Source organism: Cervus canadensis, chromosome 26 (genome assembly GCF_019320065.1).
Source record: "Cervus canadensis isolate Bull #8, Minnesota chromosome 26, ASM1932006v1, whole genome shotgun sequence".
NCBI lineage: Eukaryota > Metazoa > Chordata > Mammalia > Artiodactyla > Cervidae > Cervus > Cervus canadensis.
Window position 1 is genome coordinate 51388261 of NC_057411.1, and position 14262 is coordinate 51402522.

Sequence of the window (14262 nt, forward strand, 5' to 3'; positions counted from 1 at the left end):
AGCCATTCCCACACCGGAGAGCTGGGCGGGGTGAAGGCCAGGGCCTGGGAACCAAGACGCTGGGCCCACGGCCGGGCATGAAGCTGAGTCAGGCACGCTGTTTGAAGACGTGCGCGCCGTGAGCACGGAGCCACAGATGACGTGTGGAAAGCATGCACACACTCCACAGAGGCCCCTCCGCACAGGCGCCGCGCCAGCTGGGACACAGACAACGCAGCGGGCCGCAGTCTGCCAGGGCTCCCGGGGGCAGGGCAGTGGCCCACGCCCAGGTGACGACCTGTCCCCGTGGCAGAGAACATAGAGCAAAGGCAGCAGCTGCATGAGCCAGGGTCCCGGGAAGGGGTCCTGGAGCAGCGGGCGGGCCTGGGCTGTCGCACGTCTTGGGGAAGAGGGGACTGTCCCTGCCCGCTGGTGTGAGTGTAGCCCTGAGTCACACTGGCAGGGACGGGACCAGAGCTCTGGGTAGGGCATATCAGCTAAAGGTGACCAAAGGTGAGGACTGCTATAGGAAGACACTGGCATTTTTTGAGATCTGAAGTTACGCTTCTAGATGAGGCGGGTGAGATAAACGGCAGACCCCACACTCGTCTCACCATCTCAGATCAGCCTGGGACAGCAACGCACGCCAGTGAGGAGCACGTCCCGCAGCCCCCACAATAACCCTGACCTCGGGGCTGCGGTGCTCCATTCACACACCGGGCAACCTACCCGGGCCCAGGGACAGGGCCTGCGGGGGTGCGCCGTCACAGCTGCTGCAGAGACTAAGCGGAGGCGGGGGCGGGAGCGGCAGCAGAGACTCAGCGCGGCTGCACCCAGAGGCCGCAGCAAAGCTCCCGGCCGACCTGGGCCTGGCCCCTCCACCCAAACACTCCCACCTGTCACTTCCCACAGAGAGCGTGGGGCTGGAAGAAGGGCAAGCGTGTGCGGTCACGTCCTAACAGAGCCTGAGAAACAGCAGGCTGGTCAAGACCCTGCTGTCCTTGAGAAGGGAGACTCAGGGTTTCCACCTACTACAGCCTGGGAAGGCATCTCCTGGATGAACGGAGGCCTCATTTCAGTCCCAATTTTACTTTGACATTCACGATAATCAGAAAGCCTGTGACCTGTCTGACCCCAGGGGTACAAGGACATTTCCCAGAAAAGTCACATTGTGCAGACGCCCTCTACGTCCTGACGCGGTCCGTGTGCTCTGCAGCTCTGGGCCCGTGGAGGACGCTGCCCCTGGAGAGGCGGGGCGGGGCGGGGCAGCAAGTGGAGAGGGAGCAGGTGGGGTGACCGCCAGGCGACTCACGTGGAGGACCCTCTTGTGGCCGACCACAAAAACCTGAGCTTTCAAGCAAAACTTAGAACTCCGGGAAATGGACACTTGGCACTGTGGCCTCGAAGCTTCTCCAATTTAAAGGCCCTTCTGAAGAGGATCACAATGATGGTAACAGAAGTGATTTTCTCTACTGAGGACTGTGCTGCTTAACTTGACATTGAAGATCATCAGGCAGATCTGTGCAACTCACTCAGTGAACCAGTGTTTCCCAAACGATCAAGGTCTGATGTTCAAAAACCCCCTGAAGGGTGAGCGACCCCAACAGACTATGGCGGAGCAGAGTCCACTCTGTTTGGGGACAGTTTCAGGCCCAGCTTGCAGCCAACCACCAAGAGGTCCTGGACTCCGGTGGACTGCCAGAGAAGCATGCCCACAGCGCTCTGATGAGTCTGTGCCAACGCTCCTCCCCTTCCGGAATAAACACCTGTGTGAGGCCCCATTTTCTTGAACAACTTCACCCAGAGCACCCTGTGAGACTAGGCACAGAGGCAGACACAAGGAAGCCGCCTGTTCAGCCGGATGCTGAGGAGCTGCTCACAGCCCGCAGCCGCGCCCGCTCGCTCACAGCCACGGCCCCCCAGGCTCTCAGCACTCACTGCGCTGCAGGAGAGCCAGCGCTGTGCTGGGGCGAGGCTCGGGGCGGCCCCTGGCCCCGGAAACCACCTGCAGGACGGGCTCATTTTCTATTGAGGCCCATCAACTTTAGCGTCACACAAAGACCCTTACGCTTAAAATCTTCAGAACCACCAGTTTTGAAACCAACTGTATTTGTTTCAAAATACAGTTTTACCACTAAGAAAGCACCCAAGGCCAGCTGCATTAATAACAAACTGTGCACAATGAGGACCGCCCCCACAGACAGTTAGACCAAGAAAGCATAGAGGGCCTGCTTCCCGTCCAGCCGCAGGTGCGCCCAGCCCGCCGAGGCCAGGTCCCAGGAGGTGCGTGCCCACCACCTCCTCCTGCAGCCCCTGCGGTCACAGGCCCAGGGAGAGCAGGTCTGTCTGTCCCCTTCACCAGGACTGGAGACGCCCACAGGGGCCGGCATGCCACCTGAGCACGAACCCCTCCTCAGTCCAGCGCTGGGCAGCCCCCACACCCTGCCCCGCCCCAGCCCGGCCTCCCGTGTGCACAACGCAGCGCTCTGGCCCCGCGGAGGCGTGCCCCCGCCATCGCAGACCGTTCCCATCCCCCTCGCTGCCCCACGCTGCCCCCGGCCCCAGCTCCCCACCACGCCCCTCCTCCCATGCAGCAGCCAAGTCCCGAGGGACAGGAAAGAGGGGAAGCAGCCCCCATGCCCCGCACGTCACCTGAGGAGAAGCAGCAGCCCCCGCGCTCCGCACGTTGCCCAAGCAGGGGAAGCAGCCCCCGCGCCCCGCACGTCGCCCGAGCAGGGGAAGCAGCCCCCGCGCCCCATACGTCACCTGAGGAGAGGAAGCAGCCCCCGCGCCCCGCACGTCGCCCGAGCAGGGGAAGCAGCCCCCGCGCCCCGCACGTCGCCCGAGCAGCGGACAGCCTGACGGGATGTGGCGCCTCACCAGCGTGCCGAGGAAGCTGCTGATGGTGCGTGCGGCCTGGCACAGGGCGCTGTACTCCTCCAGGAGGAGGGAGATGAACTGGTGCGCCTGCGGCGGGCCCTGCAGGCCGGACGGCGGCTTCACTCTGGACGCGGCCGACAGCTGCCGCAGGAGCCGGACCTTCATCTCCAGCACGTACTCCCGCGCCTGCTGCTCCAGCCGCTGGTACAGCTGGTAGGGGTCCCGCTCGCAGAGCCTGCATGGGAGAGAGGCACGCTCATCTGCAGGGCCAGCCCCGTCACCCCCCCACGGGCAGGGCGCCCAGGGGTCACCGGGCAGACCACAGCGAGGCTGGTGTCCCCCGAGCACCCCATTCAGATGCGGGGCGGTGCGGGGGCCGCTGCGCTCAGACTGCCAGCAGGGGGCAGAGCGTGCGCAGGGGAGCTGGCCTGGAGCCCCAGGAAAACATGTCCGTGCTGCCAGCTGAGGAGCAACAACCCCACAGGAGCTGCCTGGACTGGAAGGCGGCTCGTCCCTCTTCCTAGCGGCTCAGTCTACAGTGCAAACAGGCTGGTACTGCTCTCATCATCAGAGGAATCTTAAGAGACAGGATATCTCTTTTCAAATGATCCCACCAAAAAACTAAGTGATAAGATAAAATGTGTCAGCTGAAGATCAGAGAAAACAAATCAGTACACGCCCCCCAATCAGGCCACAACATCAAGTATCCGTTTCACGAATTTCCTTCCTAACGCGGAGACTGTCAATTTCTACAAACTTGTTCTACAGTAACTGGCAGGACTGTGGTTAGAGACTACTGGCTTTCACTGTGCACTTCTGAGGAGCCTGCAGGTGGAAGCCGATGACACCGAGGCAGCAACGACGGGCTCCGTGTACAGCCCGTCGCCAGGAGGACCCGGGAGCACGGAACACAAGAGTGAAACCGAGAGAAATACGGCTCCTGGATTTGGACCACGGCTCCTTTCCCCTCTGGGCACCACGCTGGGCAAAAGGGGCAGAAGTTGTCACCTATTTCACTTGTGCTTCCCAGGCAGCTCAGTGGGTAAAGAGTCTGCCTGCAATGCAGGAGACACAAGAGACGCAGGTTCCATCCCTATGTCGGGAACATCCCGTGGAGAAGGGAATGGCAACCCACTTCAGGATTCTTGCCTGGAGAACTCCATGGACAGAGGAGCCTGGTGGGCTACAGCGCATGGGGTTGCAAAGAGTCAGACACGAGTGAGCAACTGAGCACATTTCATTTTTCAATCACCACACCATACCACCTCGGCTGTAAAAGACAAGAGCCAAGTGAAAACAGAACCCTGCAGCCTTATGAAAACCGTGGCCAGAGAAACAAGAACAACTGAGGAATTCCCACCGTGGTTAGTTCAATTCAGATCGACGCATTGGTTTTTAAATGTAGGATAACAAGCATAATTTTAATGACCAGTACAGAGACTGCTCTCTGAAACAATGCACCTCATCTCTTAAAGGAGGTCACAGAAGTCTCAAACGACAGGGACAGCAGACCCTACAAGGGGCCTGGATGCCCCCTCCTGGGCTCCCTTAGCCTGGGGGAACTGGACATGTGCTACATTTCATTTCTTTCGTCCATTTCTGTATCTTACAAATTTAACCATGACCACGTGGTCCTCTGGCAGACAGATGTTGTAAAAGTCCTCCGATGAGGCAGGAGGACGGAGACTCTGTGGAAGCTCCCGAGCCACACGTCCGACGAACAGCGGCCCGGCGGCGGGGTCACAGTCCCAGCGCGACTCCAGGGAGTGGGATAACACAACGCAGAAGAGGGGCGGGCGAGGAGAGAGGGGAGGTCCCCGGAGGTCAGGTCCGATGGTCTCTCTGAGACAGGGACTCTGAAGTCTAGTGTGAAGGACTGCTGCTGCTGTTAGGTCACTAAGTCTGGTCTGACTCTCTGCGACTGGATGGACTGTAGCCCACCAGATGACTCTGCCCATGGAATTCTCCAGGCACGAATACTGGAGTGGGTTGCCGTTCCCTTTTCCAGGGGCTCTTCTTGACCCAGGGATCGGACCCACGTTTCCTGTGCTGGCAGGCAGATTCGTTACTACTGAGCCTCCAGGGAAGCCCAATGGGAAGGATGGAAGGGAAAAAAGAAATCTGAGTGAGGAGAACACTCCAGACAGAGCGAAAAGCAGAAGCCAGCACTGCTGGTGGCAGCACCATGAGAACCGGCGTGGCTGGAGCGCGCTGGCAGGGTGTGAGCGCGGGGCGTGAGTGCCGGGCTGGGGAGCCGGGTGGAGCGCTGGACGTTGAGGGCCACAGGAGGGGCAGGGGGAGTCTCCATCAGCTGCATGAGCCCCAGAAATGGGCCCTGCAGACACCCTTCCTGGTGTTTGTGCTGGCGTTTGAAACAACAACAAAGTCTCCTCTAGACATGAAGACCACAAAAAACACAGTACATATAAAACATGTGAAAAACACGAGACGCACACAGACCTCAAACAGAGGCTGGAATTTCCGCATTCTCCACAGCATGACCCGCCACCAGGGCACTGCTGTTTCCCGACCTCAGCCACTCCCACAGCACCATCATAACTCCTGCCACAACGCCCGTCTGCACTGTCATCTGCTCAGAGTTTCAGCTGTCTTCTGTTTTACTTAGGCCTCTTCCTGAGCATCCATAGCTGTGAGGTGATGGGTCTGACGTGCAGGTTATACGTATTTTCCTAATATTCACCAAGAAACCCAACTGCTAAATAAGGCGTATACTGCCTAGAGTCATCTCAGGTACAGAAAAATCACTGACTGGTTCCTACAGCCCGCGGCCAGGTACCGCTCCTACCTCCAGAAGGCGCCGTGAACAGGAGGGAGAAAACCTCAGGGGCTGCAATCAAACCAGGAGAAACAGACCAAAGCGAAAACCGCCTAATTCACTGCTCTTATTTGGAACGCCTCTAAAAAGAGAAACAAGATGGCACCAACTGCGGTGGTGGCGGTCGTGGCTCAGTCACGATGATCGGTCGTCTCTGTTCTTCGTGACCCCCGTGGACTGTAGCTCACCAGGCTCCTCTGTCCATGGCAAGAACTTTCCAGGCCAGAGTGCTCGAGTGGGCTGCCATTTCCTCCTCCAGGGGACCTTCCTCACCCAGAGATCGAACCTGTGTTTCCTGCACTGGCAGGGGGATTCTTTACGAGCTGAGTCCCCTGGGAAATCTGGCTTCCCTGTGGCTCAGCTGGTAAAGAATCTGCCTGCAACGCAGGAGACCTGGGTTCAATCCCTGGGTTGGGAAGATCCCCTGGAGAAGGGAACGGTACCCAGTCCAGTATTCTGGCCTGGAGAATTCCATGGAGTGTATGGTCTGTGGGGTCGCAAAGAGTCAGACACAACTGAGCGCCTTTCACTTCACTTCACCTCAGCTGGGAAGTGTACAAACTATGAAGAATCAATTCTGTACCATCACTGTGCCGAGGTCCCAGCCACGCCCCGGGCCCCTCCCAGGGAGAAACGCCCACACCAACAGGCCAGCTGCTGGCTGCCCGCGCACGGCCCGACCCCGCAGAGCCTGCAGTCCCTCACCTCCTCGGGGCGTCTCCGCCTCTCCTCTCTGAGGCAACAAGGCAGCAGGGCCCGGGGACGCTCCCCACCACCCCAGGGCCAGCCGGTGCCCCAACGCTGCCTACTGCCGACCTCAGTGCCGAGGAGGACGGGAACACGTCTGTTCACCTTCAGCCCGCAGGCAACACGCGTCCAGCAGAATCAGAACTGGAGCCTTTACCCGGCCCGTCTGCTGCCACCACGTGCCTGAGGCTGACCCCGAGAGAGGCCTGCTGAGCACCCGGGGGCTCCAGGAGGGGCCGGGCCCGGGCAAGGCGTACCTGTCCACAAGCTCCTTCACCCCCTCCTTGTCGGGCACCAGGGACTGGTCTTGGTCGTCCGCGAGCGGGGTGCCCGCCTGCCGGTAGATGCAGCGGACGGTGTAGCGCACCTCTGACCAGTAGTTCTGCAGCTGCTGGGGTTCCCGCTCCGCCTCTGCCGAAATCTCCCTGGGGATACAGGCACCAGGGCAGTCAGGGGACTGCCGGGCCAGCCCCTGTGCCCCAGCCCGCTCTCTTCCCTGTCCTCCAGCGGCGGCAGCCCCCCAAGCAGGGCAGCCCCATGTGTGGGCGGCCCTGGACCTGAACCCCTTGCTGACCCAGGGAGCCCCCGCCCTCCCGGCGGTGCTCAAGGCGGGGAGCAGGGGAGCCTGGGGGTACCTGCGCTCGCTGCAGGCCTCGCAGGCGCACGCGGGGTCCGCGGGGGTGGCCGCAGGCATCGGCTGAGCACCCAGGGCGAGCCGCCCGCCACTGCCAGCCTCCGTCTGCGAGCCGAGCGGGGTGTGGAGAAGGAAGTCTTGACCCTGCTTCAGAGAGAGAACAGACACGTCAGGTTAAACGTTCGTGGCCCAATTAGCCACTAACTATTCAGGAAAATGCCTTTTAGAAAAAATGTAAAACCTACATGTTAAAAAGAAAACATTTCAACTGACAATGCGTAGGAAACTTTCTCTCTTGACATTCGAGCATTTTGCTCAGGGCCAATTACTTCTTTAACCTTCAGACAGTCACACCGTGACCACACAAGGACAGTGTTTTACAAAGGCCAGTTCCCAAACCAGGGCTCTATAAGGACCTGAAGGGGCTGGATGGGGACACAGGTGGGAAGAGTCAAGAGCGAGGGGCATATGTGCACCGACGGCTGAGTCAAGTAGGGCAGAAACCAAAACAATACTGGAAAGCTACTGTCCTTCCACTAAAAAGAAAAACAAAGAGCAGTTCCACCCCAGCGCCCTGACTGCTACACCATCCCAGGGACACCGCCCCCCCGTGACGCCCTGACACCCGAGACGGTGCTCAGCGGGCCCCCGGCAGCCACTCTGAGTCTGCCCCACGGAATCCAGCGGGAAGCAGGCTCAGACCTCGACCCCCAGCCTGGCCAGCACAGAGACCACAGCCCCGAGCCCGCCGCACAGACCCCACCCGCACCTCCTCCTGCCTCAGAACGCGGTCCTGGGACCCATGCAGCTGCCACCCTGTCCCTCCAGGATGGGCCTGCAGGCCCCCACCCGCGGCAGGAAGGTGTTCGCGTGCTCTCCCCCACGGCCGGCCGGCTGGCGGCCACAAGCAGAGCCCCCACGGGAGGGGCTGGGGACCTGAGGACCGCATCGTCCCGCCCCTGCCCCCGTGGGCCGAGTGGAGTCTCCAGACAAGCCCCGCTGGCAGCAGAGCTGAGTGGAGCCAGTGCAAGAAAACCCCCAACACGCGGGGGGCGGGAGCTGGGAAGCCACCCCCGAGCTGACGCAGGGCTTGCAGTCACGAAGGAACCCCCCGAGAAAGCTCCTGCTGCATGAGAGACCCTGGGATGACTCTGGAGGCAGAGTGGGGACGGGGCGTCACAGTCCCCAGCAGGCAGGCCAGCGCCAGGTCTCAACTGAGTCCAGGAAAACCGCAACCTCCTACAAGCAAGAGCCGTCTGCTGCGGGCCCGTGAGGACGCTGGGGCCGGCCCCGGAGAACCACAGAGAGACCGTGAGCAACAGGAGCAGCGGGGGGTGGGGGGACGACAAGGACATAGGACAGGCAGCCCTGTCCCCCCAAGACCTGCCCTGGTAACCCTGGCGACCCAGGGTAGAAGCCCTGAGCCAGATGAGACACTCGGGATCTTTTGTGGACGGGACCCGAATATCTGAAGACAAGACAATCCCGCCCTGAAGACGACTGGAGGGGCGATGGTCTGATGGGCAGGGCCGGGCAGGCAGCTGCGGTGGGTGGGCGGCCAGCCGTGCCCATGCACACACCCACGACCACCGCGGGGCCCGCCCAGCTGAGGCCACCACCAGCACCCGGGCCTCGATGCTGCGGTGCCACGACCACACTCACACACAGGGACCTGTCCTCCAAGCCACAGCAGGTGGTGTTTAAGACAAGCGTGAGGTCGTGCAGATCCCCTGCAAAGAGCCCCTGCCATCACCAGCACTTGCAAACACTCTGCAGTCCTCCCAGCCTTCCAGGGCTCCCCGGACAAAGGTCTGCTTCTACATGACTGCACTGGTCCCTGCACGCGGAGCGCGACCCACTGAGCCTGTGAACGGCTGTGCCAGAAGAATCCATCAGCCACGCCACAGCAAAGAAGCTTACTGGGGGGAGGGGGTGAACCAGTTCTCTGCTCCAAACCCGATGCTCTCTGCCCCGCGACCACCGCTCCCCCTGCCGTTGCCCCCCTCCCCAGCCCCAGGCCCGGCGAGCCCGCCAGCCGCAGCCCCCAGCAGCCGCGCCCTTGGGCCCACCGTCCACCCGCAGGGCTGCCCTGCGCACCAGGCGGCACCAGGAACGCCCTCTCGGGCCTGCGCATCGGCCTCCTGTTGGTGGCTCCTCACCCCCCAGGTTCAAGGGGGCCTGTCCACACGAGCGGAGCGCTGCCAGCCCCGAACCCCATCTCCTTGGCTAACCTCTGATGTGACAAACTGCCCCTGTCTTCGCCATGACAAGATCTGTTCTGTGAGGGCACGACCCTTTCTGACCTGCTGGCCACTGCACACGAGCACCAGTGATGCTGCCGGGTAGCATCTTGGCCGGGGCAGACTCGGCCAAGATCCTGGGATGTAACGCTTCCCGCTGACAAGGGAGGAACCGCGCGCACGGTGACCACACAGTGAACCCTTAAACACGTCACCTTACCGTGTGCACCTTGGACAGATGACCTTCAGTTACTATGCTCTGCCCAAGTCCCACGCAGCTTAAAAGACCCAGCACTTCAACCACATAAGATGGACAATGTCCACAACCGGCAACAGTCACGAGGCAGGAAAATACAACACATGACCAGGAGGGTCTGAACTGCTGGATCACCAGGAAAGGCCCCCTGTGTGCATTTTTTACCTGGGTTGTTTGGTTTCTTGCTGAGTTGTAGAGAGTCCTTGATATATTTGGGGTATTATCCCCTTATCAGATATGTGGTTTGCAAATATTTTTTTCTATTCTGCAGATTTTCTTTTCACTTTCTTGATGGTTTCTTTTGCTATGCAGAAGCTCTTTAACTTTATGTGGCCCCAGCTGTTTATTTTTTATTTTGTTGCTTGTGCTTTAGATGTCAAATCCAAAAACTCACTTCTGAGACCACATCAAGAAGTTTTATTTCCTAGGAGTTTCAAGGTTTCGGATCTTCCGCTGAAGTCTGTGACTCATTCTGAATTAATGTTTCTGAGAGGTGTAAGACATGGGCCAAGTTTCATTCTTTCACGTGTGAATATCCAATTGTCCCAGAATGATTTATGGAAAAGACTGTCTGTTTTCCACAGTTCAACTAGATTACTGATGAATAAATCACAATACATAACACACTAAATTATATGTGAACTGTAGTATGTGAAGAGTGAATTAATTACATCAGCGCAAAGGGGAACTGCAGCTACCCAGGGAGCACGAGGACTCTGGTGAGCTGAGGCAGTGCACGCACACGCCGCTTCCTAAGGGTCAGAAACAGGTAAAACAGTTTATCATCTAGAGACACAGACAGGCATTTTTAAAAGGGCTTAAGAAATTGAGGGAATGATAAATATGAGAGGACAGTGGCTATCTCAGAAGGAGAGGGAAAAAAAGATGGGCAGGGAGGCGCACGATGGTCTGATTTCCAATGCTGACCGGGGCTTATTATCCCTCACAACGTGTATACTGTATACATGGTCACACATAGATCAAATATTACATAGCAAAAATAGGATTTAAATGAACGGCAAACCCTCCCCGACTGCCAGCTCTTCTCTTCACTACTTCACGCCCCTTCTGAGGCCCCCTCAGCCTCACTGTCCCTTCCGGGTCCGCCCTCTCCCCCCCATACAGTGAAGCGCTGAAGCATCAGCCCCCTCACCCTTTTTAAATCTGACTTATTTCTGGCTACGCTGTGTCTTCTCTAGTCTGGTGAGAGGGGCTACTTTCTTTGCGGTGCATGGGCTTCCCATGTCGGGGGCTTCTCTTGTTGGGAGCACAGGCTCAGCAGGTGTGGCGCACGGGCTTATGTGCTCTGTGGCATCTCTGATATTCCCAGACTGTGCCCCAGGATCGAACCCGTGTCCCCAGCACTGGCAGGCAGACTCTCAGTCACCAGCCCCGCACCGTGACGTCTCAGCTTCCCCACCACTCAGGGACTGCTCAGAGTGCAGCCTGGCCTCTGCCCCCGCCGCTCCGCTAGCACAGACCTAGCCAAGGGCTCTGTTGCGGGGTGGGATTCTCACGGCAGGGGCTTCTCTCCTGGCGGGGCACAGGCTTAGCTGCTCCCCGGCATGTGGGACCTTCCCGGATGAGGGATTGGACCCGTGTCTCCTGCACTTGAAGGCAGCGTATTTATCACTGAGCCATCAGGGAAGCCCCTGAATCTGCAAATCTTGAAAATAAAACTGGGGATTCCACTTGACAGAAGTGAAGTCAGAAGATCTGCCTGACCTACAGTCAGACGGGTGGGGAGGATCTAGCAATGTCCAGGTAACAAGTTAAAAAGAGATCTCAGTGACGTCTTTACCAATAAAGTTAAAGGAAGAAAACAACAACAAAAACAACAACAAAACCATTGAAATAACATAAATAAAAGTCAAGTAATTCTGAGTAAATTTTTTTTAAAGCTGCGAAGTCATAATACAGAAAAACATGGAACATTTATAACTGGCAAGAGAGTCCATATACTTATGGGATCAGAAAACTTCATGTTAGAAAGAAGTTAACTTTCCTCCTCCCAGCTCACAGTCAGTACCATCCCGGTCAAACCTCAACAGGGTTTTTCTTCCGTGTATGTGTCCGTGTGCTGGCGGCTGTGTGCATGTGCGTGTGTGGAGCTGACAAGATAATTTCCAAGCACACAGAAGCGGAAAGCACCAAGAGTGACCAGGCAGGTCTGACGAGCACGAGCTAAGAGGCCTTTCTCTCTGAAAACGCGTCGCAGGCCACGGCCGTCACCACACCCACAGCACAGCGGGTCAGGAGGCTCTTAAAACGTCAGCGCCACTTCTAAGTGTCCGTCATGCTGCCAAGTCAGTAGCCGTATTAAACCTCAACCCTTAAGCACGTCTTGTGAATATTCAATGTGACGAAACGGGAGTCTGCACAGAGTGCTTTGGCAACGCTCCGAAGAGCAGAGCTGTGCAGCGAGTGAGCCCCTCTGTCCCGGAAACATCAACCTGACCGTACCGAGTGCCTGCCAGACCCATCTGTGCGTCTTCAGACTTGGATACTGTCGGACATCTTCTCAAAAATGAATGAAATAAGCCTGTCTCTTCAAGGAAAACAGCTGATGCTACTTGTAGCCAGTTACAAAGCTGGAGCTTTCAAGCAAAAATCAGAAGTTTGGAAAACATGTGTCCATTACAGACGGCTTGAAAGCTTATCCACATTTGGACACCTTTCTGAATATCGGTGGTGATAGTAACAAATGTGACTTGTTAAGAAAGATAAAACACAAACCTGGACATTGAAAGACATCCCTGTTGGAAAGCTCTCCCTCCCTGGGTAACCCACTACTGTACAAATGACCAGCGTGTGGTGATGCACACTCGCGTGTGGGCCAGAGATCCGTTCAGAGCGCTGCAGCTCAGCCACAGAAACTGCTACCTGTCACAGCCGGGCGTGCTACCAGAGAAAACCCACAGGTGCCTGAAAAAGTGACTACATGCAGCTTCAATCGAACCACCTAACACACAAGCAGAGAGGACATTCCAGCTGTCTTCAATTATCCAAACGTGAAGAAGACCTGAAAAGAGTGCTACTCTTACTATTTTTGTTTTGGAAATAGTTTTCATCAACAGATATGCTATTAATCTTAACCCTGTGCTGTGCTTACGTGCTTAGTCGTGTCCGACTCTCTGTGACCCCAGGACTGTAGCCCACGAGGCTACTATGTCCACGGGGATTCTCCAGGCAAGAATACGGCAGTGGGTTGCCATGTCCTCCTCCAGGGGATCTTCCTAACCTAGGGATCGAACCCAGGTCTCCCGCACTGCAGGCAGATTACCATCTGAGGTACCAGGGAAGCCCAAGAATACTGGCGTGGGTAGCCTACCCGTTCTCCAAGGGATCTTCCCAACCCAGGAATCAAACTGGGTTTCCTGCACTGCAGGCTGAGCTAACCCTGCTGCTGCTACTAAGTCGCCTCAGTCGTGTCCGACGCTGTGCGACCCCACAGATGGCAGCTATGAATCAGCAATTCCTCTGCTACACGTATATACAACAGGATGTGTGAACCTGTGCTCCAGGACCATCAGTCGAAACAGCAAAATCGGGAAAACAAACACATTGCAGTATAAACTCACAAAGGTGGACAGTAGATAACTAACCAAACTGACCACATAGATCACAGCCTTGTCTAACTCAATGAAACTATGAGCCATGCCATGTAGGGCCATCCAAGGCAGATGGGTCATGGTGGAGAGGTCTGACAGAATGTGGTCCACTGGAGAAGGGAATGACAAACCACTTCAGTATTCTTGCCTTGAGAACCCCATGAACAGTATGAAAAGGCAAAAAGATAGGACACTGAAAGAGGAACTCCCCAGGTCGGTAGGTACCCAATATGCTACTGGAGATCAGTGGAGAAATAACTCCAGAAAGAATGAAGAGACGGAGCTAAAGCAAAAACAATGCCCAGTTGTGGATGTGACTGGTGATGGAAGCAAGGTCCGATGCTATAAAGAACAATATTGCCTAGGAACCTAGAATGTTAGGTTTTTGCATCAAGGTAAACTGGAAGTGGTCAAACAGGAGACGGCGAGAGTGAACGTCGACATTTGATGCATCAGTGAACTATAATGGACTTGAATGGGCGAATTTAATTCAGATGACCATTATATCTACCACTGTGGGCAAGAATCCCTTAGAAGAAGTGGAGTAGCCCTCACAGTCAACAAAAGAGTCCGAAATGCAGTAAAAAAATGACAGAATGATCTTGGTTCATTTCCAAGGCAAACCATTCAATATCACAGCAATCCAAGTCTAGGCCCCAATCACTAATGCCGAAGAAACAGAACAGTTCTATGAAGACCTACAAGACCTCTGAGAACTAACACCAAAAAAAAGATGTCCTTTTCATCATAGGGGACTGGAATGCAAAAGAAGGAAGTCAAGAGATACCGGGAGTAACAGGCAAGTCTGGTCTTGGGAGTACAAAATGAAGCAGGGCAAAATCTAAGTTTTGCCAAGAGAACACACTGGTCATAGCAAACACCCTCTTCCAACAACACAAGAGACAACTCTACACATGGACATCACCAGATGGTCAACACCAAACTCAGACTGATTATATTCTTTGCAGTCAAAGATGGAAAAGCTCTACAGACTCAGCAAAAACAAGACCGGGAGCTGACTGTGGCTCAGATCATCAACTCCTTATTGCAAAATTCAAATTTAAACTGAAGAAAGTAGG

The 14262-nt window shown here is 56.5% G+C and overlaps 1 protein-coding gene across 5 annotated transcripts in view; it reads right to left on the reverse strand.

The window, feature by feature from the left end:
* FAM193A (family with sequence similarity 193 member A) overlaps positions 1-14262 on the reverse strand; it is a 148275-nt gene that overhangs the window by 57878 nt on the left and 76135 nt on the right. For 3 of the 5 annotated variants that reach the window (XM_043447685.1, XM_043447682.1, XM_043447684.1), the window contains 3 exons: positions 7078-7223; positions 6700-6867; positions 2860-3094 (listed from right to left, as the gene is read on the reverse strand). In XM_043447685.1, the coding sequence (XP_043303620.1) occupies positions 2860-3094; positions 6700-6867; positions 7078-7223 (549 nt within the window). The remainder of the gene's footprint in view (positions 1-2859; positions 3095-6699; positions 6868-7077; positions 7224-14262) is intronic. The other 2 variants (XM_043447683.1, XM_043447681.1) reach the window with 1 other exon arrangement.